We start from the raw sequence: 25,527 nt of genomic DNA on the forward strand, positions 1-25,527 counted from the left end.
ACATGGCAGAGGGGCATTGCTGGCACATGATGGCATATATCACATTGGTAGATATGCAGGTGAACGAGCCCCTGACAGTGTGGCTGATGTGATTAGGCCCTATGATGGTGTCCCCTGAATCGATATGTGGACAGAGTTGGTAATGGGCTTTGTTGCAAGGATAGGCGCAGATAGGGGTCGGCATCCATTACCCAGAATCTTCAAACCTGGGTCCCTAAACTTAAGCATTTAAATCCTGATATGCTGAGCACCCCAACTTCCACTGAAAGTAATGAGGTCTGAAAATGCTCATCACATCTGAAAAGCAGGTCAACTTGGATGGATAGATTCATGATTTTATACACCCAAGTTTGAAAATGTCAACCATAATCTATTTGAGCCTCAATTTCCCCATCTGTAAAATGGACATAACACCACAGCAGACTTGTGGCCATTAAGTAGTTAACGTTTATAAAGTTTATGAATCTTAAACCTCTTCAAAATTGACACAAAACTTTCAGTGACCCCAGAAACCCAGCATATTTGGCCAAGTGTCCCTTGCAAAACTTTTCCAGAAGTTGGCAACAATACAGAGACCCCAGCGCAAGTAGCTGGTCTCCCTGTCTCCTGCAGCACAAGGTAGGTGGAAAGAGGTCTTAAAGCGTGCTCCCCACCTGCATACACTTTCTATATACGAGTGAATTAAACGTGGGGTCAATGCCGAAGCATCCGCTGTTTACCTGCCGCACTGACCCACTGCAGTGCTGTGATCATGGGATAGTAGGGCTGCCCATGCCTGCCCCCGGGCGCGGGCGCGGGCGCTGCCTGGAGCCGCTTCTCGTGCGCCGGACTGGCCTCGCCCTGCCCGGGCTCACGCAGGGCGCGGCAGCAGCCAGGGGCGAGCGCTCAGGGCTCTTCCCAACGCCGCTCAAAGGACGGTGCGGCGCGCCTCCGAGATCTACGCTCCCCCCGCTTGCCCGGGGCCGCGCCCTGGCCCCCACCGCGCTCCTTGAGCGGCGAGGAGGCGCTGGCGCCCCGAGTCCCGCCCGGCAGAGCAGCGGGATCCAGCCTCCGGCGCGCGGGCGGGCGGGCTCGCGGGGCGGGGCGGGGCGGGGCGGGGCGCTGGCTGGGGACGCGCCCGTCCGTCACACGCCCCGGCCCGGAGCCTGGTCAGGCCGCGGGCGTGGGCGTCTCAGAGTCGCACCCACCTTCTCCTCCAGCCCGCCCAATGGGAGGCCGGGGCTGAGCTCACGTGACGGAACCTTCGCTCCCGGCGACGTGGCTTCGGCCTGGCTGGTGGCGGACTCGGAGCTCGGCGCTCAGCCGCCGCCATCATGCAGTGTGGCGGGCTGACGGGTGTCCGGCCGGCTACCCCGGAGACGCAGCAGATCCTCGATGAGGTGAGGGCGCCTGGCCGGGCTACGGAGCCGCTAAGCCGCGGGGGGGGGGCAAGGAGGCCTTTGCACCCAGCGCGCCTGGCGGAGCGGCGGGGTGCCCGTGGTTCGCGTCCCTGTGCTGGGTCTGAGACACCTGGTAAAATGACTCCTGTTCAGGTGAGTTCAGCGGCGAGCAATCGGAGTGATGCAGTGCACACGTTCACGTTAACATGGAGTGGACTGAGCCCCTGTTAAAAAGAGCGAGGAGGAGCAGGTAAAGGGGTGATGGGGGGGGTAGCAGAGGTGACACATAACCAGCCGCTGTGGGGCACCTGCTGACTCTCAGCAGCCGCCACGGCTCACGGCGTGCAGCCAGCGACAGCCGGAAACGGGACGGGGGCAGGGCCCTGCTGACCAAGAGCCAGCATTCAGCAGGGGCTGCGCTGACAGACCGGCAGGAGCGGCCAGCCCCGCGCGCTGCGTTTTTGTCCCGCCACCAGCCTTGCACACCCAGCCCCACCCTCAGCCACTGGACCCCCACTCCCCACCCCACCGCTGGTGGGCAGGCAGCTGGCGAGTAGGGATCCAGCCGGCAGCAGGACCCGCTGGTACTGATGGAGGGCGGAGCGGCAGAAAATATGGGACAGTTTGCCCATTTTTAAAAAGAATAGTTGGGACATCTTCAAGAGGGTCTAAAAACCGGACGTCTGGTCACCCTACAGAGAGGGGGGAAATGGCAACGCACTACAAAATAAAAGCAACTTTTCTCTCGTAAACAGCGTGTATTGAGAATGGAAACTGAGTGACAAGCAGAACTGCTGCTCAGGGCATGAGGTACTTGTCTGCTGCAGAGAGTAAAAAAAAAGTGTGGTGATGCCAGTGATGATTTCTCAGGAGGTTCGCCTCTGCACGGGAATGTGGGGGCCTGTAAATCAAGAGCAGGGACTGTCGTTTAAGGACACTCTGAATGAGGGAGATTGTTTTATGTCTTGTTGAAACACACAACGAAATCCTCCACCGGAAAGGAGAGGCTTCAAAATTTGCCCAAAAAATTCTTCAAAAATGAGAAGTCTTACATAATTTAATAAGGATGAAATCAAAAGGGGGGGGGGTCTATAAAAATTACTTTAAAATGTTTATAGGGCTCAATTCTGGCTTTGCACTGAAACCTGTGCAAGGGCATTGGAGCCTTCCCAAAAGTGGGGGCACCGGGGGCCTGCCCCCAGCCAAACCGGAAGCCAGAGTGGGCCAGGGTGCCTGTTCAGGGTGAGCCAAAAACAGCTGCTCCAAGCCCTCCCCCCGCCCCCCCCTTCCTGAGAGCTGTGCGGGCAGCTGTGGGGAGGCCATGCGGAGTCATGGACCCTCCACCTCCACAGCCCGGTGCGGATCCTGGGGGTGGGGACACAGGCCTGGGGCTGCTCTCACACCGTGGGCAGATGGAAGATCCACACGCAACTGCCCCAGCTCCCCAGCCAGGCTCCATGTTGGCCTGCCTTGTGAGTGGAGCCTCGGGGAGAAGGGAGCAGGGTCTGCCCTGGCAAAAATTGGAGGGCCCAGGCCTATCCACTTTCAAAAAGTGGGAGGGCTATGGCCCCCCTGACACCTCTGGTTCCGGGGTCCCTGGACCTGTGTGAAGTCCCAAGGGCAGACCGGAAACCAGATTGGAATTTAGACTCCCCCTTGCTCCAGGGGAAAAGTTATCTCTGCCAACCCTGTGTCTGGAACAAATTACAGTAGAACCCCGTTTATCGGATCTAATTGGGACCTGGGCCAGATCAGATAATCCAAAATTCAGATAATTAGGAGAATGGGCAAAGAGCTTTTTATCCATTATTTTAAAATATGAAGTTGCTTTTAAACTAGCTGACCCTGCCCAGAAAAGCATTAAAACATACATACCCGCCTTATAGAATTGTAGGACTGGAAGGGACCTCGAGAGGTCATCTAGTCCAGTCCCCTGCACTCATGGTAGGACTAGACCGTCCCTGACAGGTGTTTTTCTAACCTGCTCTTAAAACTCTCCAATGACAGAGATTCCAGAACCTCCCTAGGCAATTTATTCCAGTGCTTAACTACCCTGACAATTAAAGTTTTTCCTAATGTCCAACCTAAACTGCCGTGGCTGCATTTTAAGGCCATTGCTTCTTGTCCTATTCTCAGAGGTTAACGACAACAATTTACCTCCCTCCTCCTTGTAACAATCTTTTATGTACTTGAAAACTGTTATGTCCCCCTTCAGTTGTCTCTTCTCCAGACTAAACAAACCCAGTTTTTTTCAATCGTCCCTCATAGGTCATGTTTTCTAGACCTTTGATCATTTTTGTTGCTTTTCTCTGGATTTTCTCCAATTTGTCCACATCTTTCCTGAAATGTGGTGCCCAGCACTGGACACAACACTCCAGTTGAGGCTGAATCAGCATGGAGTAGAGCAGAAGAATTACTTCTTGTGTCTTGCTGACAACGCTCCTGCTAATACATCCCAGAATGATGTTTGCTTTTTTTTTTTTTTTTTTTTTTTTTTTGCAACAGTGTTATGCTGTTGACTCATTTAGCTTGTGATCCACTATGACCCCGCAGATTCCTTTCTGCTGTACTCCTTCCTAGACAGTCATTTCCCATTTTATATGTGTGCAACTGATTGTTCCTTCCTAAGTGGAGTACTTTGCATTTGTCCTTATTGAATTTCATCCTATTTAATTCAGACCATTTCTCCAGATCTATTTGAATTTTAATCCTATCCTCCAAAGCACTTCCAACCCCTCCCAGCTTGGTATCATCCACAAACTTTCTGGGAACAGTTTCCCCTAGTTTATGAGAACGTCTTCTTAGCTACTTAACAGAATATACAAACTGTTTTACACGGCTGAAAAGACACTATGGTTACAGACGTGAGGTCAATTTCCTGTGTGTGCGCAAGTTGTTTGGTTAATACAGAGAGCCAGATAAAGGAGGGTTGGATAAATGGGGTTCTACTGTACTTCCCATGGCATGCCACCTCAACCATGCTGGCTGGTGTGTTGGGGGACAGAGCCCTGGCTCCCCTACTCCCCACCCATCTGCACAAGAGGGGGACTAGCAGTTCTGCAGAGGCTGCTTTTCCCTTCCCTCCCTCTCTCCCCCACTTGCTTCTACCTGTGATGTAGTTAGCCCAAGAAGGGGAGTAAGGTGGTTATCCCCTTACTCCTCTGTGTGGCCATTGTGCCTACAGAGTTTAGGAGAGAATAGGATCTTTTGTACAGACTTCTTAAACCATCCTGTAGGATTCAATAGATAATTATATCCTCGCTGTATGATACAGCAGATTGATTGCAACACTCTCTAGAAAGGTTTTTATCCTCTATTACATTCTATAGGATTTTTCTATAAAGGAGTGTTTGGTGTTTGACTGTAGTCCTCCTGGTGATAACTGCAGAATGCTGGCAACTTGTCAGCAGTGCAGAGTATGTGTAGGGTGACCATATTTCCCTAAACTGAAAACAGGATGCGCGGGGGTGGCCCGAGCCGCCTGACATCGCCACTCCCTCCCCCCACCACCAGACATTCCTCTGACCTGCCAAATGAGCCAAGTAGCAGAGATTGGGGCGGGGGAGGGGGGAGGAATGGGGATAGCCTGGGATCTGGACAGCAAAACGGTGTGAGTGTGTGAGGGAATGTGAGTACTTTTGGGCTCAGAGCCAGGACGTGAAGCTATTTGACTATGATACACCTTGCAGTGTGATGGTCTTTCGGGGGAAATCCTGCTTTGGGGGATAGCAGAGGGGCACGAAGGAGGCTCCAGGTAGCGGGAGGGACCAAAGAGACTCCAGATAGCTGCTCTGGGGTGGTGGGGGAAGGGCAGGATGTGGCAGAAGCGGGTGACTGGAGGCAGACTGGGGAGTGAAAGAAGCCAGTGGGGGATTGGAGAGGGCTTCATGTTCAATTAATTGTACCCTTCTGCATTCAGCCCCATCCGGAAGAGGCATTTCAAGTATTTTGGGAAGCAGAACACAGTTGCAGTGAAGGCAGTGATTTCAGTCTGGCAGCAGGTTTAGGGAGAGGTGTGGTGTGGGGTTATTGGGGAGTTACACTCTCACCAAGATGTTTCCTTCTCAGAGTCCTAAAGGGACAACGCATCCCTGTAATAAAATCTTAGGGTATGATTATCTGTGTTGGGATGATACGCGGGCTAGCAGGGAATAGCTGCCCCTCTGCTGTGTCTGGAGTGGCAGCAAAAAGCCCTGCATTTGCACATGTTGCTCAAGATCAGTGGCATATGGCCCTGGCAGGGGAGTCTATATGCCCATGCTCCTCTGTAGGCCTTATTTCTATTCTGAATTTATATAGCTTTGACTTCCAGCCATTGGATCTTATTATGCTTGTGTCTGCTAGAGTAAAGAACCTGCTACTATCAGAAATCTTCCCATGTAGTTACTTATGGACTGTGATCAAGATCTCTTTTCTCTTGGATAAACTAAGCAGGCAGAGTTTTAGTCTCTCAATGTAAAGCAGGTTTTCCAGAACTTGCATCATTCTTGTAGCTCTTTTCTGAGCCCTTTCCAATATGTCAACATTGTTTTTGAAGTGTAGACACCAGAACTGGACAGAGTATTCCAGTAATGGTCTCACTAAATGCTGGACAGGATGATAATATCGTCTCCCTGTTTCTACTTGCCATCCTGCTCCTACATCCAAGGATCATGTTGCCATCTTAGGTACATCACACTGGGAGATCATGTTCAGTTGCTTATTTAGAATGATCCTAAATCCTCTTCGGTGTCACTGCTTTCTAGGGATGTAAATAGCATTTTTAAAAGTATCAGTTAACCATTTAACCGTTAACAAGTTCACCATGAATCTACCACACACACATATTATCTTTGTCAAGTGCCTTTACTAACAACAAAAACAGACAGTCTTATGTGTGAAACCTACTTTTTTGTTTAATTTTTTCCGTAATATTCCTGAGCCATCCAAAAACACAAAAAGTCCGATTAGAATTTCAACTCTACTGCTGATTTTTGTTAAGAAAAATTAACATGTTTACATGCTCTGGTGTCAGTCTTGTGCTTTGCATTTTCTTGAACTGCCAGAAACAAACACGGTCAGCGTTGTTTGATTTTTGCTGTCTTTTTCACGTGAAACAGAGGGATGTTTCAGCTCCAAATAGTTCAGCATTGCTCTGGTGCTGTTTGCATATCTCAGCTCTGTATTACACAGTTTACATGTAACGGTGTCTTCTGTTATTTTTGTGAAATGATTCCAGGCATTACTCCTTTTCAATCACTGCATCTTCACTAGGGAATAGTAGTTACCAAAAATCACGATAACCTACGTGGTGATGTTTGAAGGTTTAACGCTACTAAAGTGTGATGTCAGTTCCATAGCAATGGTCCAAACAATGCGGAACCTGTTACATACCTATCACGTACCTTATGAGAGCACTTTTCAAACTTTGGGTCGGGCATGTCAGGCACTGGGTCACTCTGGTCAGTGCTGCTGACCGGGACATTAAAAGTCCCGTTGGCAGTGCTGCCCAGCTAAGGCAGGCTAGTGCCTACCTGTTCTGACACCGCGCTGTGCCCTGGAAGCAGCCAGCAGCGGGTCTGGCTTCTAGGCAGGGGGGCCACAGGGCTCCACACGCTGCCCCCATCCCGAGCACCGGCTCCACTGGGGAGGGGGAGGGTGCCTGTGGGCAAGAGCCGCCCGGTGCCACTTGCACTCCTCCTCTGGCCGCTTCCTGGGCTCAGCACAGTCCGCGGTGCCAGAACAGGAGGGAAGCCTGCCTCTGCACCCCGGCTGCACTGCTGACCGGGAGCCACGGGAGGTAAGCCCATGTCCCAATCCCACACCCCAACCCCCTGCCAGACCCTGAGCCTCCCCAAACCTGGAACCCCTTTCTGCACCCCAAACCCCTCATCCTCATCCACAGCCCCACCCCAGAACCTGTACCCCCAGCCCAGAGCCCTGACTCCTTCCCAACCCCCTGCCCCAGCCCAGAGCCCTCTCCCACACCCTGAACCCCTCATTCCTGGCCACAGCCCTCACCCCAACCCTCTTCCTCAGCCTTGAGCCCCGCCCAAAACCCTCATCCCCAGCTCTGTTGAGTTGCGGACATCAACAATTTTCTTCAGCTGGGTCCCCAGAAAAAAAGTTGGAAAACCGCTGCTGTATGAAATAGTACTGCTGTGGTGTTTTTCGTGTACACATTAGGCATTTAAACATGAACTGAATACGTTACTGGTAAGACCGATGCTTATCTCTTAACCAGTTAACATTTTACATCCCTACTGCTTTCTAGGATCTATTCCCACATTCTGTAAGTGTGACCTGCATTCTTTGTTCCTAGAAGTATGACCTTGCATTTTGCTGTATTAAAGTGCATGTTGTTAAATTAATCTAGTTTACCAAGTGATCCAGATCATTCTGTAGAACTGTCCTTTCTTATTTACACCTCCACAATTTTTTGTGTCATCTGCAAAATTTGCCAGCCGCAATTTTATATTTTCTCCGAGACATAACGCATGGATAAACAAATGTAACCCTTCTGCCTGTCAGTGTTAGCAGCAACAAGGGCTGGGTTCAGTATCTAGGGGATCCATTCCAATAAGACAATGCAAAACTGGCTCGAGCCCCCACCCAGTGACCTGGGACAAATATATACCACCCCCGCTGGGCGCCTCCGAGAGGCAATACTTCCCCTCTCGCAAGCACATAGTCTGAGTGTAGCAAAAAGCCTTTTAATAACAGAGAGAAACAATGTGGCATTATGTTGGGGAAACACCACCAACAGGATTCATAACACAACTCATGAGCAAAAAACCCACCCCAAGCAAATTGGGGTGTGTCCTTTCCCTTTGGTTCTTGAGTCGAGCAACCCAAAATCACCCAAAGTCCCATGACCCAAAAGTCTCTGTCACTGGTCAGGGCAGCCCCAGAGTTCGAAAGTTTATCTGCAGAGTTTTACCTCCCAACCTGGGTGGAGATGGGGGGGGGGGGTGTTAAGAGGCACGTTACATGGTCCAAAGCTGATTGCCCCACCTCTCCATGGGGCTCCACTCTGCCAGCCACCCCATGAGCTGCTCCAGGCATCCGACAAACTGCTCTGCTGCACCAGCTGCTCTGCCAGCTGTCCCGCAAACTGCTCCGCCATATATCTTCAGGCTCCCCCACTACTTAACACAACACTCAGTGTTTTCAGCTCTTAGTGAGTTTAGCTCTTTTGTGATTTCAGCTTGAAGTAGGGAAGCCTCAGTGCTGGTACACCATTAGCCCAAAGTGAATTCAGCTCAACAGCCTATAACTAGACTCCTAATGGAATCAAAATTAGCTCTGATATTCCACAGTGGAGAGAGGAGGAAGTGCAATTAACATGTAAGGCCCTCACCAAGGGAGCCCATGCCACCAAGTATTAATACCTATCCCCAACCTCTCTTGATTCACAGAGTTTTGGAACCCATGTCCCTTGCCTAGCGAGTGCTACTAAGTTGATGGTGAGTCCCTCCATCATAACAAAAGGCTAAGTACAGTTCCACTGTCCTTGATTCCCATAATCAGGGTAATAACAATTTATTCTTCCTGCCCCCATAACAGAGACACTGGGGATCCCACAGCAGCCAAAGTGACCATTTGGGCAGCTGTGGTCTCATTCTAGGCGGGGTGGGTGTGCCTATGCAAATGAGATTGGCCCCTGAAGTTCTTTTCCACAACTTGCCACAACTCACCACCAGATGTCAGGGTGGAGCTCATCCTGACTGTGCTTACACAAATTTTATAGCATTGAGCCAATAACAGATCCCTATGGGGCCCCACCAGAAACACCCCCAGAATGGATGATAATTCCCTGCTAAATGATTACTTTTTTGATGTAATTTAGCTGGTTTTAAATCTGTTTAATACATGCTACATTGATTTTTGGATAGTGCTAATTTTTAAATAGAATAAGCATGTAGTGATAAGTCCAATTTAAGTGTTTCCCAAAAGTCTGTTATAAGTTTTCAAAACCTCTCTGTGGATTTGATTCCTTACACAGCATACAGAAACTCCAGAGACAGTCTGCCTACACAGTTACAAAACCATACCATATCCCACTGGATAGAGACTCCTCTTCACATATGGTATTCTGCCCTCACCTTCCCTCTTATATCCACCAGCCCAACACCCTATGTTCTCACAGAGCCTTATGCAATGTTTCTCCATCCAGACATCCCCTACCTCCTTCCTAACCTCACAAGAGGGAGTGTCAGAGAACTGGGAACCTCACAGCACAATGCAAATAGGCATGCTCTGGATAGCATGAGGAGTCATTTCAGTGTGCCCCAGGCTAGTGTGGCAGGTCCATGTTGCTGCTGGTTCATCCTAATGTACTCTCCCATACATGATTCTGACTGGCCAGCCTCAAACTTTTCAAGCTACAAGAGGATGTGCAGCAGGTAGAAGTCCAGCCCCCTGTGCTGTGGCAGGATCAAATAAACCTAGACCATCCCTGACAGGTGTTTGTCCGTCTTGTTTTTAAAGCTTCCAATGATGGGATTCCTCATCCTCCCTTGGAAGCCTATTCCAGAGCTTAACTACCCTTATAATTAGATAATAGGAAATAATTTCTAACCTAAATCTTCCTTGCTGCAGATTAAGCCCTTTACTTCTTGTCCTACCTTCAGTGGACATGGAGAACAATTGATCACATTCCTCTTTAAAACAGCCATCAACATATTGGAAGGCTGTTATCAGGTCTCTCGGTCTTCTTCTCTCAAGACTAAACATACCCAGTTGTTTTTAACCTTTCCTCATAGGTCAGCTTTTCTAAACCTCTTAGCATTTTTATTGCTCTCCTCTTGACTCTTTCCAATTTATCCACATCTTTCCTAAATTGTGGTGCCCAGAATTGGACACAGGACTCCATCTGGGACCACACCAGTGCTGAGTAGAGGGGGACAGTTACCTCCTGTGTCTTCCATACAATGCGCCTGTAATACACCCCAGAATGATATTAGCTTTTTTTGCAGCTGCATCTTATTGATGACATAGTAAGTTTGTGGTCCACTATAAATTCCAGAACCTGTTCAGCACTTCAACTAGATAATTATTTCCATTTTGTAATTGTGCATTTGATTTTTTCCTCCTTACGTGAAGTACTTTGCACTTGTCTTTATTGAATTTAATCTTGCTGAATTCAGACCAATTCCCTAATTTGTCAAGGTCATTTTGAATTTAAAACCTGTCCTCCAAAAGGCTTGCAGCGCCTCCCAGCTTGCTGTCATCTGCAGATCTTATAAGCATATTCTCTACTCCATTATCCAAGTCCTTAATGAAAATATTGAATAGTACCAGACACAGGAATGACCCCTGCAAGACCCCACTGGATGTGCCCTCCCAATTTGACAGCAAACCATTGATAACTACTGTTTGAGTACCAGTTGTTCACCCACCTTATAGTAATTTCATCTAGACCACATTTCCCTAGTTTGCTTGTGAAAATGTCATGCAGAACTGTGTCAAAAGCCTTAATAAAATCAAAGTATATCATGTTTTCCACTCCCCCCCATCCACTTGGTCAGCAATCCAATCAAAGAAGAAAATTAAGTTGGTTTGGCAGGATTTGTTCTGCCGACTATTTTTTATAACCCTATTATCCTCCAGATGCTTACAAATTGATTGTTTAATAATTTGCTTCAGTATCTTTCCAAATATTGAAGTTAGGCTAATTGGTCTATAATTCCCTGGGTCCTCCTTGTCGTCCCCTTCCCCCCCCTTTAAAGATATGTACTTTGTTCGCCCTTCTCCGATCTTCTGGGACCTCACCAATCCTCCAGGAGTTCTCAAAGATAATTGCTAACAAGATTGCTTCAGCTAGTTCCTTAAGTACCCTGGGATGAATTTCATCTGCTCTGCTTGCTTGAATACATCTAACATGTCTAAATATTCTTCAACCTGTTCTTTCTCTATTTTGGCTTGCATTCCTTCCCCCTGGTTGTCAATAATTGTGTTGAGTATCTGGTCATCATTAATCTTTCTAGTGAAGACTGAAGCAAAATAGGCAGTAAGCAACTCAGCTTTCTTGATGCCATTAGTTATTAGCTCTCCTTCCCCACTAAGTAGAGGACCTACACTTTCCTTCATCTTTCTCTTACTCCTAATGTATTTAAGTAACCTCTTTTTATTGCCTTTTATGTCCCTTGCTAGGTGTGCTTTAGCCTTTCTGATTTTGGTCCCTACACACTTATGCTGTTCTTTTGTACTTCTCCTTATCAATTTGACCACGTTTCCACTTTTTGGTAGGATTCCTTTTTGATTCTCAGGTCATTAAAGAGCTCCTGATAGAGCCATATAGGCCTCGTACTATTCTTCCAATCTTTCCTTTGCGTCGGAATAGTTTATAGTTGTGTCTTTAATATTGTCTCCTTGAGGAATCCCATGCACCGCTACAGGCTGGGGACTGACTGGCTAAGCAGCAGTTCTGCAGAAAAGGACCAGGGGATTACAGTGGATGAGAAGCTGGATATGAGTCAGCAGTGTGCCCTTGTTGCCAAGAAGGCTAACGGCATATTGGGCTGCATTAGTAGGAGCATTGCCAGCAGATTGAGGGAAGTGATGATTTCACTCTATTCGGCACTGGTGAGGCCACATTTGGAGTATTGTGTCCAGTTTGGGGCCCTCCACTACAGAAAGGATGTGGACAAATTGGAGAGAGTCCAGTGGAGGGCAATGAAAATTATCAGGGGGCTGGGGCACATGACTTATGAGGAGAGGCTGAGGGAACTGGGCTTGTTTAGTCTGCAGAAGAGAAGAGTGAGAGGGGATTTGATAGCAGCCTTCAACTACCTGATGGGGGGGTGGGTGTTTTCCAAAGAGGATGGAGCTCGGCTGTTCTCAGTGGTGGCAGATGACAGAACAAGGACCAGTGGTCTCAAGTTGTAGTGGGGGAGGTCTAGGTTGGATATTAGGAAACACTATTTCACTAGGAGGGTGGTGAAGCATTGGAATGGGCTACCCAGGGAGGTGGTGTAATCTCCATCCTTAGAGGTTTTTAAGGTCCAGCTTGACAAAGCCCTGGCTGGGATGATTTAGTTGGTGACTGGTCTTGCTTTGAGCAGGGGGTTGAACTAGATGACCTCTGAGGTTTCTTCCAACCCTAACCTCTATGATTCTGTAACTGCCAGCTCTTTTGAACTGATTTTTTCCCTTAGATATTCTTCCCATCGGACCTTAACTACCAGTTCTCTGAGTTTTAGTCTGCTTTTTTGAAGACCATTATCCTTATTTTGCTGCTCTCACTCCTTCCTTTCCTTAGAATCATGAAATCCATCTTTTCATGATCACTGTCACCCAAATTGCCTTTCACCTTCAGATTCGCAACGAATTCCTCCCTGCTGGTCAGAATCAAGTCTGAAATGGCTGTGCCCCTGGTTACTTCCTCCACTTTCTGGAATAAAAACTTGTCCTGGATACATACAAAGAACTTATTGGAGATTTTTGTGTTTTGCTGTATTACTTTACCAACAGATGTCTGTAGTTAAAGTCCCCCATTACTATCAGATCCTGTGTTTTGGATATTTTTGTTTAGAAATGCCTCCTCCACCTTCTCTCCCTGATTTAGTGGTCTATAGTAGCATTCCCCCACCACACACACACAAACACCCCACCATTACATAAACCCTATTTTTGTTTAACCCTTTTATTTTTACTCAGAGACTCTCTACTGGTCTACCTCCTCCCTCCTTCTGGACCACAGAACCACTTCTCCTGTGAGCTCCCCTCCCTCCTGGGACTGGTGATGCCCATCAGTCGCATGCTCTTGTGAGTCGGTGTTTCTGTGGTAATAACGTCAGCCCCCGGGTTACATATGACTGTGGCTCATCTGCATCTGTGGAGCCAAGTGTTCTGCTTTAGGGTGGAAAAACAAAATATGCTGATCCAGGTTGTCTGCCTAGCCTCGAACACTCAGAGCAGGGTCTAGAATCACTGAGGGGAAGGTCATGATATTACTGGATTTTTCTTTCGGGTTTAGTGCTGCAACATTAGCTCATCAGCACTTCAGTTGTGTTTACACAGAGTGTTCACAGCAGCAGCAGCTTGGCTGCTAATGCAGTGACAGGCACACTCAGTCCACTGTCTGGCTCTTAGTAATATCCTTACCTGTAGCGCTGTAGGAAAAGGAATTGGGCTAAGATTGACTGTACTCTCTGTGGGTCGTATTCTCCCATTGTAAAATACAAGATTGCTGGGGGTTATTTGCATTTTGCATGGGGAGAGTTAGAGCTTCACTGCTTCAGTTTTGGAGTTACAGTAAGATGTACTCTTATGAGTGGGGGGTACAGGTGGGGACGGGAGCTCTTCCCCTGTGACAGACAGCATACAGAGTGGCCAGAGCTCCCCCTCATGCCCTATGAGAGGGAAGGTGCTAGTACAAGTGGCCTAGAGCTCAGCTCGACTGTGAAATGAGCGAGTTCTTGGTCCTGTCTTTTTCTCCTGCAGGGGGTGGGGGGAGTCCTGGATGCAGGAATCTTTTAGGTACATTTCCACTCCACAGTTTCATGAAGTAGCCTGAGGAGCAGCCAGCTGGAACCTTCTGTGCTTGGAGTGGGAGCAGGTGTGCTGACTCAGCAATACAATGGCAAATGTTTTTTTCCTCCTGTTTAATGGATATTTACAGGGAACAGGAATTTCCTTTTCTGAGCTGGATTGTGTATATGCTCCTTGCTTGTGTTCCTGCACAGCAGAGAGGTGGAGGGATACATAGCCATGCACCCAAAGGAGGTGAGACCAGCTGTATTGAGCTGGGGTTGAGGCACTACAAGGCTGCATTACTGGTCAGTATCATTAACTTTCCTTGTCCTTATAGGTAAAGTTTGAAATATCCCTCTCTTCAACCTAAAGCAGGGGTGGGCAAACTTTGGCTCACGGGCCAGATCCGACCCACCAGCCATTTTAACCTGACCCTCGAGCTCCCACTAGGGAGCGGGGTCTGGGACTTGCCTCATTCCAGCCGAGGAGCAAGATTGGGGGCCGCTCCACGCTGGCCCTTCTGGCTCTCCAGCCAGGGATCAGGGTCGGGGGCCGCACCACGTTGCTCCCAGAAACAGCAGCATGCCTCCCCCCTCCGGCTCCTATGTGTACAGGCCGCCAGGGGCCTCCGCTCTGCATGCTGTCGCCACCCCAAGTGCCGCCCCTGCAGCTCCCATTGGCCAGGAACCACACCTTTGAACCCCTTGATCCCAGCCCAGAGCACCCTCCTGTACCCCAAACCCCTCATCCCAAGTCCCACTCCAAAGCCTACACCCCAAGCCGGAGCCTGAACCCCTTCCCTCACCCCAACCCCCTGCCCCAGCTCTGATCCCTCTCCCACCCTCCGAGCCCCTTGGTCCCAGCCTGGAGCACCCTCCTAGCCCCCAAACTCCTCATCCCCAGCCCAACCCCAGAGCATGCACCGTGGAGCCTGCATCCCCAACCAGAGCCATCACCACCTCCTGCACCCTAATTTTGTGAGCATTCGTGGCCCGCCATACAAAATCTATTCCCAGATGTGGCCCTCAGGACAAAAGGTTTGCCCACCCCTGACCTAAAGCGTATGCTGTAGTTAGTGTTCTTCAGTAATCTGAGCACAGAAAGACCAACAGTAATTTGTGAATTCTCTCAGGTTCTATCACTGCCTCTATCTGTGATATTAGACAAGTCACTTCCTCTCTCTGTGTTTCAGTTTTCCTTTCTGTAATATGGGACTAAGAATACCTAGCTCACAAAGGGTTGTAAACCTCAATCAATGATCAAAGAATTTTTGAAATGCAAAACTTTATTACTTTATAACACTTTTTATTTATTATTATTACCAGTCATAAGTGTCATACTGTGAAATATCCATTAAACAGACTTCCTAAAGCCTCACTTAACTGGCCTTCGCTTATATTCCTGTAGGAAATGGGACATTACTTCAGCACCAAATTATTTTATGGTTTAAAAACTTACTCCTGGGGGAAGTTTTGGAATAGCCTTCCGAGGGAAGTAGTGGGGGCAAAAGATCTATCTTGCTTTAAGATTAAACTCGATAAGTTTATGGAGGAGATGGTATGATGGGATAACATGGTTTTGGTAATTAAATATTCATGGTAAATAGGCCCAATGGCCTGTGATGGGTTTTTAGATGGGGTAAGATCCAAGTTACCCGGGAAAGAATTTTCTGTAGTATCTGGCTGATGAATCTTGCCCATATGCTCAGGGTTTAGCTGATCGCCATATTTGGGGTCGGGAAGGAATTTTCCTCCAGGGCAGATTGGAAGGCCCTGGAGGTTTTTCGCCTTCCTCTGTAGCATGGGGCACGGGTCACTTGTTGGAGGATTCTCTGCTCCTTGAGGTCTTCAGACTACAATTTGAGGACTTCAATAGCACAGATATAGGTGTGAGGTCTTTTTTAGGAGTGGTGGGTGGGGTTCTGTGGCCTGCGTTGTGCAGGAGGTCGGACTAGATGATCATGGTGGTCCCTTCTGACCTAAATGTCTATGAATCTATGAATCTATGAATTCTGTGCAAAAAAAACCAAAAAATTCTGCACCAAAAAATTAAAAATTCTGTACACAATATTTTAAAATTCTGCAATATTCTGTATATTTTATTTGTCAAAATAATGCAATACAAGTCCTCTAGTTTCAATTATTTCAGTAATTTATTTAAACTACAATACAATGGATGGAGAATGGGAGTGGGGAGCATTGGAGGAAAACCCCAAACCCTCTTGCCTAACAGTAATGTAGCTGGGTTTAATATAATTTAGGCTCAGATTTAGGTTCCAAGTCTTGGTTTTGGCTCCATGGCAATCCACAAAATTTCCACCAAATCCTGTAGGTGCCTAAATTCACCGAATGCCAAAGTCTCAGGGTAAAAATTCCCAAGGTGCCTAAGTTTCTGCCTCTGAGTATGCGCATTGCTGCCTCTCTCCAGACATCCAAATGCCTATCTCCATCCTAAGCCTCGGAGTGATCCACGAGCCAGAGCCAGACAGGCAGTCAGCTGCGTAAGTCACGTGCAGGGCCCACGTTCTGGTAAGTGTGCCCAGAGGCCACCTACCAGACAGAGTCTCATTCAAAATCTGGCTGAAGGAAGAGGTGGCAGTGCTGTGTAAGTACTTGTACACCATGGAACAGTCAGAGAGAGAGAGAGACTCTATAGCCTGGTGGCTAGGGCACCCACTTGTGAGGTAGGAGGCCCTGAGTCCAGTCCCCCCACGCTTGACTCTTTCTTTATTGATCCTCAGCAGGACAGGTTGAGGGAGCCCCACATCAGAATACCCCATAATTCAGTGGTTATCACACTCACCTAGGATGTGGGAGACCCAGGTTCAGTTCTTCTCTTGGCTTGAGGGGAGAAAAGGGGGAGAAGAGAGACTCCTGTTCAAATCCTAAGTGTAGGAGGGAAGAATCTAGTTCTCCCACATCCCAGGTGAGTGCTCTGAACCGTGGGCTGAAAAGCCTGGCTCTTCCTCCTCCTGTGTCCTCCCCCTCCCCTGTTTTGTATGGGCAAGGCAGGCATCTAACTCATTCCCACAAGAAACTATTTAGGCACCTAAGCCACCTGACACCAGGCGGAGGGTTTTGTTCGTGAATCACTAAACAGAGAGCGGCGCCTCCCTGCAACCTGGGCATAGGCACTTAGCTCCGTTGGAGGAGTGGAGGTTGGCATACCCTTTTTGTCAGCATCGGCTAGCCTTTGTTAGCTTAGGCAGCTCCCTGCCTAGCTTGCTGCCTTTTTGTGGCTTGCAGTCTAAGATGCCCCTCTCTCCCCATTCGTTGTACAGGGAACCTAGGTGCCTAACTCAGGCTTTGTGGATCGCAGTGACATGCCGTGAAAATCACAGATGTGCAAAAGGCGCCATGCCTCTGTTACAAAGTCTGAGTTCTTCCGTGCATCCAGGTGTTAATAAGTTTTTAATTTTGAAAAGGAAGATGGATCCGAAGAGGACTTTTGTCAAGAGGAATGGTTTTGTGTGTTTTTGACACCTAGTGTTTTTCAGCTGCAGATTTCAAAGCACTTCGCATAGGTGGATCAGTATGATTTTCCCACAGTAGAGAAGGGGAAGCTGAGACACAGACAGAGGAAATAACTTGCCAATGGTCACATAGCAAACTAGCTGGCTAGCTGGATTTAGAAGCCAAATCTCTTGACTTCCAGCCTCATACCATGTCTGCTGAACCATGCTGCTTCCCCAGGTTCACTGCCTGTCTAGAATTAGGGCCAATTGGTGACCCTGTGTCACAACTCAGGGCAACTTCACTTGTATTTCCCCTCAGTGCTCCCTCAAGAGCATCCACTCTAGGCTCCCTGATCCTTAGCTGTCACTTCTCTTGGTGGAGACACGTATCTCGTTCCCTCCTGACCAGGGTTTTTCCAGGCTGCAGAGTTCTCTGCCCACACTGTGATATTTCTAGCAAACCAGACTGCCTAAACAGGCCAGCATCTGTCTTTCTCTCCACAGGCTATGAACAACTGCAATTGCCAGCAGTTACAGGTTACCACCGGCTCTTTCTGGTAGGAGTCTGTCCTTCAAACTGCACATGGGGAGGGTGGGGGTTGTGGTTACGAGTTCATAACAACCTTTAGCTCAGAATAGTTAAGTCTCCCCTTTATACAGCTTGGGCCTTTGATCTTTAGACTCTGAATACAGGTGATCAGCAGAAAATGGTCCTCTCCTCAGGGTGTAGCTTCAAAAGGCTGGATTTTGGGCATAACTGGAGGTGAGGAATTTGCTTTCACCTCCCCCTGGAGGCCCAAGCAAACCACTTGATACTGTTTGTCCCAAAAGTTCATTCTTGTCTGGCACGTTATTAAATACAGTCCAGTTGAAGGTCATAACACTTCCCAGGGTTCATATCACATCTCCCCCCTAGAGAGAGATCACACAGTCCCAGCCCACAATAATACATAACCTTTATATTTAATTCCCTGGATCCCAAAGATACTTGAACTTCATTCAGTAAGGTTTTTCAGGGATATTGCAAGAAATTGCCATATCTGTTACATCTTGTGTCATAAATATAAAGGAAAGGGTAATCACCTTTAAAATCCCTCCTGGTCAGAGGAAAAACCCTTTCACCTGTAAAGGGTTAAGAAGCTAAAGGTAACCTCGCTGGCACCTGACCAAAATGACCAATGAGGAGACAAGATACTTTCAAAAGCTGGGAGGAGGGAGAAAAACAAAGGGTCTGTGTCTGTATGTGTGATGCTTTTGCCGGGGACAGAACAGGAATGGAGTCTTAGAACTTAGTAACTAATCTAGCTAGATATGCGTTAGATTATGATTTCTTTAAATGGCTGAGAAAATTAAACTGATCTGAATAGAATGAATATTCCTGTCTGTGTGTCTTTTTTGTAACTTAAGGTTTTGCCTAGAGGGATTCTCTGTGTTTTGAATCTAATTACCCTGTAAGGTATTTACCATCCTGATTTTACAGAGGTGATTGTTTTTACTGTTTCGTCTATTAAAATGTTTCTTTTCAAGAACTGAATGCTTTTTTCATTGTTCTAAGATCCAAGGGTTTGGGTCTGTGGTCACCTATGCAAATTGGTGAGGATTTTTACCAAACCTTCCCCAGGAGGTGGGGTGCAAGGGTTGGGAGGATTTTGGGGGGAAAGACGTTTCCAAACGATGCTTTCCTAATAAAAATAAACCCAGATAAATGTTTGGTGGTGGCAGTGGAAGTCCAAGGGCAAAGGGTAAAATAGTTTGTACCTTGGGGAAGTTTTAACCTAAGCTGGTAAAAGTAAGCTTAGGAGGTTTTCATGCAGGTCCCCACATCTGTACCCTAGTGTTCAGAGTGGGGAAGGAACCTTGACATCTTGCTTTATGGAACATCTCACATTTTAGCCATTATGTTTTTGAGAAACATGAAGAGCAACATGTCCAGAGACACCACGGCAGTGTGACCTGTACCGCATCTTAGAAACACTAACAGTGGAGCTCATGGGTTCCAGACTTTACGTCTGCCTTGAATAACTAGTAAAACCCTCTTTTTTTCTTCTTCTTCTTCTTCAGGTGAAGCTTCAGGTGGAAGAAAAAGAAGGGAAGAAATTTGAGGTCTTCACTGCTGTGGAGTTTAAAACTCAGCTGGTTGCTGGAATAAACTACTTTATCAAGGTACAGGGCAGAGGGGAATGGGCTCTCAATTTGAATTTTATATGTGTAGTATCTTATACTTCATTCTTGTTCAATTAGTTAAATACAAAGAGGTTCCTGTGATTTGGCCCTTAGAATGGGTGCCACAGAGGGACTGGCCCCTTGAAGAGGGAATGGGCACCTATTGCTCATCAGCTCACCCCCGATTTGGGCTTAAAAGAGGGCACTTGGGCCCTGGGTGGGGGGGTGAGATTGGCAGGTGGGGAGAGAGAGACGCACGCACGCAGAGAGAAACAGGAAGCAGTGAGGAAGAGCTGGCAGGAGTTGCTTGGCAGAGAGCTGAGTTTAGAAGGAGAACACTAACTATGAACTGCTGGTGAGGAGCTTGGAGGAAGGCTGTTGGTGAGAGGAGACCAAAGCTAGGGACCCATGAAAAGCAGAAGCCTCAGGCAGTGTCCCCTAGGAAAAGGGGAAGATCTAGCCCAGTCAGGGGAAGCTAAGCCCAGAAGTTGAGGGTTTTTGCAGGAGGGTGGATTCCCCTGAGTGGAAAGGGGTAGGTGTGACGGGCAGGTTGGCCTGGAGGAATGGAATGCTGGAAGAGAGGGAGCCCTCAGGGTGAAGACCTGAGCAAAAGGCTGTGGGAGGACTGGTCACTCTCAGGCAAAGAGGCCTGGAAAGGGGGACCCTGTGTCAGGGAAAAAAGGAACTGGGAACAAAGTGTTCCCAGGTGGTGACTTGCTGGTAGTGTCCTTGGAGAGGGAGATGGAAAAACCCACTGTATGTTTGTTTAATATGGACCCAAACGAGCCACTCTTCCCTGTAGTGACCCCATGCAACAACCATGTGATTGTGATGAAGGTGTTTTAGTGTTTGTGGTCCCAGATTAGATTAGAGCACCTCACTGCATTAATAAACACCACAGCTGCCAGGTAAACAAATCTGATTATCCTTGTTTTACAGATGGGAAACAACCTTTCTGTGCCTGAGTGACTTGCCCCAAGGCCACACAATGAATGTGTGAAAAAGCCAGGGAGTGAGCTCATGACTCCTAATCTGTGCCCCAACAAGAAGACAGCCTTTCCTTGGCCCCCTCTTCCCTTCCCCCAACCCAAAACACACACTCGCTAAAATGTCCTGTCCCTGGAAGGCTTTTATTCCATGGAACTTACTGTCCCTTTCTTCTTACCTTTCAGGTCCATGTTGGCAATGAGGAGTTCTTGCACTTGCGAGTGTTCAAAAGCCTTCCTCATGAGAACAAACCTCTGAGCCTCTCCAGTTATCAGAGCAGCAAGACTAAGCATGATGAGCTGACTTACTTTTAGAGGCTCTTCCAAAGAGCCCCTCTCAAATTTTTTTTTATAGGCTACAAAGTGATGTTTCCGATACAAATGAATAGAATGAAAGTGCATTTAAAAAATCTTGTCTGAAAAATCAGTTCCTTTTGTAGAGTTCCCTCCCTCCTCAGTATCCAAAAGAACGGAAATGGTTCTCCTCACTTACACTAGTGTAAAACAGGCATAGTTCCATTGAAGTCAATGGTTTTATGCCAGCGTAAATTCCATGTAAGTGACTAGAGAATCATGCCCATAGAATCTGTTGTGAGCTAGAAGAAAAGGGAGTGTAACCAGTACAACTGTGACATAAAGCAGTATAAGAATTAGAATTTCTTCTAGACCTGTTACAGAATGGCAATGTTATTCAATAAATTGTAAAGAACAAACCCATGTTATTGTTAGGGAACTAAAGATGGAGGTTTACAACGTTGGAGCAAACTTGAAAAAGTGAAAAGAAATAGGATCATACTCATTTGAAATAGAAGCACTTCCTAGGCGATCAAATCCACCCCCCTGCAAGGATATGATATAGTTCCTAATAGAGGACACGTCAGATATGACAGTGCTTCTTCACCAAAAGTCTTTGTAAGGCATTCAAACCACATAGGCACTTCTAAGCAGATATTTCTACAGAAGGTACAGGGTGTATTTAGCAGGAGTTTCGCTCTGTTCTCTTAGCTGTTGAAGATGTATGTGTTGATTTGGATTGTTTTATTTGTAAGGGCCATCTTCCTCATAACCCCAAGAAAGGGCAATCTCCCTGACAGACCAGCTGCCATTGAAGTGCAGATTAAAAGTGCTATATAAGAGCTAAGTATCATTACTCATTAACTGGTTGAACAAAGGTTATGCTATATTTGTAGCAAGCTAGCTCAATCAGAGCTCGCCCGGGTATGTTTCTTCATGTTGGGAATTGCACGTCCAGCTTGAAGTGTAGACATCAATAGGAATAATCATAAGATTCCCCTGAGACACAGGTAAGGAGAAGCCGAACACCGAGGGAGGGGTGCATTCAGAGAGACCAGAAAGGCAATAGAGGTGCAACATGACTGTACCTAAGTATGGAGTTAGGAGCCAAACTTTAGGTAGTCACTTTTGAAAGATTTGACCCCAAAGCAAATAGCAACTATGGTAAAAGTAAGTTTTGAAGGACATACAAGAGGAGATTTTTCAAAGAACAAATGGCAGTTAGGAATCTAACTTGCATTGAGACTTTCTCCCAGGAGTTTGAAAGATTTTCAGTATGGAAAAGGTGGTGTGCTTCTTCAGCTGCTATGAGTTGATGTGGCACAGAGTGAAATGGATTCAGTGGAAATGGAGCGAAAGGTGTTCTAAAATATCTGGATAGTCAGAAAATTCAGCTGACTATGAGAGAAAGCAGGAGGCTCTGTGAAGCTCTCATCAGGAGCAGGGAAAGGTTGAGGTTTAATACTGTGGATTTAATGGGCTAGAAAACCCTGGGATATATAGGGTACAGCGCATTGTTGGAATACAAACTTCATTTCAGTATCCATCCAGCAGAAATGGTGCTGCCAAGATCCAGAGCATATTGGGGTGAGGAGAAGGAACTTACTGACTGAGAGGACACTTTTTAACCCTGATTACAAAAGAGAATTCAGAAATTTCTGAGATTTGTAATAATAGCACTTCATTTCCATACCTGTCTCTTCTAACACATCCATTTAAGTGGCCGCTGATAACTATTTCCTGGAATTTGGCAAAGAGCAGTGCCTAACATTTCCTAGAAACTTGACTTCTCATCTTGCCCACGGCCAGACTGGGATGCATATGCACTAACTATGTTTAGCAAGCCACATTCAAAAGCCAGCTTGGCTACTCTTAAGCTGATTCTATTTACTGTCAGCCTCTCTTTCCTTTATTTTACTCTCAAGGGCTATGCCTACTCCATGTCTTGAGTTGGAGCCCCCACAGTATTTTGTATTCTTTGCCAATTTCTTTGGCCTTTTCCCCTTTCTGTTTTGTTCCCTGGATGTATGCTCTCTGTGCCTTCCTCCTCTTCAGTGTCTCTGCTGGGTCCAAGCTACAGCCAGTTAGTGTGCCGACATTCCAACTTGCCTGTCTGATCTTAGTTTTCTGGGGTAGCTTCTTTAGCGGCGCATGTCCAAAGCTGGACCAAAGCCCTGGCCAGCTTTCCACCACATTGGGGCAGGGGCACTGTGCATCGTTTCTAGAATACCCCTCATTTTCTTGATTCATTTCAAGACTCAGTGTCAATTTATGCAAATTTTTACAACCAGCTGCACAACCTGATGCCAACCTTCAACTGGGCTTGGAATTGGTTCTGGCAGAGGAAAAGTATTCACATGAAATTCAGGGATCTGGAAAAAACCTCTGACTGAGTTCCAGGGGAAGTCCTCTGGTGGTGCATGAGGGGGAAGATTGTGCAGAACTTGGTGCAGTTTATTGGAGCCATATATGTCGGTGCAACACCAACAGTCAGAACTTCTGGTGCTGAAGCACATGAACTATCATTAAAGGTTGGAGTGCAAAAGGGATCAGCATAGAGCCCTTGTTTATCCTGGTCCTAGATACTGTCACAAGAAACATACAGAAGGAGGCACCTTGCTGCATGTGGTTTGAAAATGAAATTCTGTGCCGTGAGGAGAGGATCTTGATAAATGGAGAGATGTGTTGGAGAAACATGAGCTCAAAATAAGCAGAGGAAAAACAGGGCAAGGTGTGTAATTTCAGTAATGTGAACGCTGACGAATTCTCCCTGAAACTAGATTGGCAGACAGGACTGAAAATGCAAAGTGTCAAGTATCTGGGTTCCCGAATCTGGGTTAGTGAAGGAGAATAGTAGAGCTCGGATAAGAAATGCCTGGCTCTAATGGAAAGAGATAAGCGGTGCAGAATGTGACAGGAAGAAACCAGTAAGATTCATAGGGAAAGTCTACAAAACGGTGGTCCTTCCATTTTTAATGTATAGCACTCAGTGTTGGGCAACAACGAGCAAATGATCCGGAGAAATTGAAATGCTGAGATGGACAAGTGGCGTAAGCAAGAAAGATTAGATGGAGAATGTGTGTGTTACAGACAAAAAAAAATGAGGGAGTGGAGGCTCAGATGGTTTGGTCATGTAGAATATCAGGGTTGGAAGGGACCTCAGGAGATCATCTAGTCCAACCCCCTGCTCAAAGCAGGACCAAGCCCCAATTTTTGCCCCAGATCCCTAAATGGCCCCCTCAAGGATTGAACTCACAACCCTGGGTTTATGCTCAAACCACTGAGCTATCCCTCACCACAAAACTAATTTCAGAGAAGGACAAAATGCATCCTTGCATTGGCCGAGAATCAAATCCAGGCCAACTGCTTGGAAGGCAGCTATGCTCACCACTGTACCACCAATGCATCTCTACAGACCAGTCCTGACAACTATATGGGTAAAACAGTCCAACAGATTAAGATTGATGGGGAAAAAGACAGAGGCTGACCCAACAAGAAGTGATGAGATGTTGTCATAAAGGAAGGCATGTTAGCATGTAGTGTGATTGAGGAGATGGCACTCTTGAGGAAGAGGACTTGTAGAATGGACCCCATTTGATGGGATTAACAGAAGGAAGAAAAAGAAGAGCCCTTCTTAGTTTGTTGGTGTAATGAGATTTCAGAATAAGGTGGAACTAATTTGTGGCTCAAATTCTGAAGTCAGGAATGTTCTGTATTCTAACAGGAACCCAAGGAAGCTGGGTCACCTGTTCTGCAGACCTTTTTCAGAAAATAGTAAAAGAATGCAGGCCATATATTACATTGTTATGTGTGTATTATACTCTGTACTGTCTATATTGCTAAAGCAGGAAAATTATATTCATATGATCTTGGCCTCCATGCATTGTAAAACAAAGTATTCAATGCTAAGGAAATATTGTTATATATACAACACAAATTCTAGTACACGACTGGCTCACTTGTCACGTGACTGTTTTCAGCTAATGTTTGAAATTGGTGAATAATGCTCACTAATCATATCTCACATGAGAATGTCACCAATTTGGCTGCAGCTGACATCGGAAAAAATGATCACTGCTGAGCTATTCAGGAAGAAGAGATTAATTGGCATGTGGTGTCTGTTTGGCTGTACTTTGAGTGGCCCATCATACTACTTTTTCTGTATACTTATCTTGATCTCTGTTGTACGTTAGGTTAATATGTATTGAAAAGTTGGTATTAAAGTGTCCCTTTGTGCTGATGTAATATAAACAATGACATATTAAGAGAATCAGAGAAATTCTGGAAACAGACATAGAAAGCAACATATGCAGAAATCCATATGTACCAACCACAATGTTAGTTAATATTATCTCCTGCAAAAGCCGTTTCCTACCTCATCTCAAGATTATGGAAAATAAGTAACTATGACTCAAATGAACTACTTCCTCAGGACTCCCCTAATCTGGGAAATACTCCCCGGGCACTCTCAGGTAAACCTGGTTAATATCAGTGTCAAAAGTGTTATGGGGAATTCACAATACTCTGGATGCAGAGAAAGAAATGATCCCAGGATCAATGTTTCTACAAAGTAGCATACTCCATACCTGCCCTTGCACACTCAATGCTTTGTAAAAATCTGGGGTGGTGATGTCAAGAAAAATTACTATAAAAATGATGCATGAAATATGGTGTGATGATCAGCTACTATGGATTTAACCAAGTGATGGTGGTAAACAATGATTTTGTACATTTTGAATTTAAGGTGCTACCCTTCTAATTAATGCAAGAGCCATATTCCAGAGGCTGGTTAATC

At 46.7% G+C, this 25,527-nt stretch overlaps 1 protein-coding gene across 3 annotated transcripts; it reads left to right on the top strand.

Moving 5' to 3' along the window:
• The first annotated feature begins 1,129 nt into the window (after positions 1-1,129).
• LOC140897701 (cystatin-B) lies at positions 1,130-24,972 on the top strand. Of its 3 annotated transcripts, XM_073310641.2 has the most exons (5): positions 1,400-1,532; positions 13,020-13,127; positions 13,984-14,140; positions 19,351-19,452; positions 20,625-24,972. In XM_073310641.2, exons 2-5 carry the CDS (start codon positions 13,105-13,107, stop codon positions 20,751-20,753), a joined length of 411 nt encoding a protein of 136 aa, XP_073166742.1. In that variant the 5' UTR covers positions 1,400-1,532; positions 13,020-13,104; the 3' UTR covers positions 20,754-24,972. The 3 variants fall into 3 exon arrangements, with proteins under 3 accessions (XP_073166751.1, XP_073166742.1, XP_073166760.1); XM_073310650.2 differs by lacking the exons at positions 1,400-1,532; positions 13,020-13,127; positions 13,984-14,140 and adding an exon at positions 1,130-1,379; XM_073310659.2 differs by lacking the exons at positions 13,020-13,127; positions 13,984-14,140 and having other exon boundaries at positions 1,405-1,532.
• The last annotated feature ends 555 nt before the right edge of the window (positions 24,973-25,527 follow it).

Source organism: Lepidochelys kempii, chromosome 1 (genome assembly GCF_965140285.1).
Source record: "Lepidochelys kempii isolate rLepKem1 chromosome 1, rLepKem1.hap1, whole genome shotgun sequence".
Taxonomy (NCBI): Eukaryota; Metazoa; Chordata; order Testudines; family Cheloniidae; genus Lepidochelys; species Lepidochelys kempii.

Bases quoted from the DNA above. Each gene is read 5' to 3' on its own strand.
- LOC140897701 (XM_073310641.2), top strand. From the start codon at position 13,105: ATGCCCATCAGTCGCATGCTCTT. The intron at 13,128-13,983 runs GTGAGTCGGTGT...GGATATTTACAG, and splicing joins CCCATCAGTCGCATGCTCTT to GGAACAGGAATTTCCTTTTC. The intron at 19,453-20,624 runs GTACAGGGCAGA...CTTACCTTTCAG, and splicing joins GAATAAACTACTTTATCAAG to GTCCATGTTGGCAATGAGGA.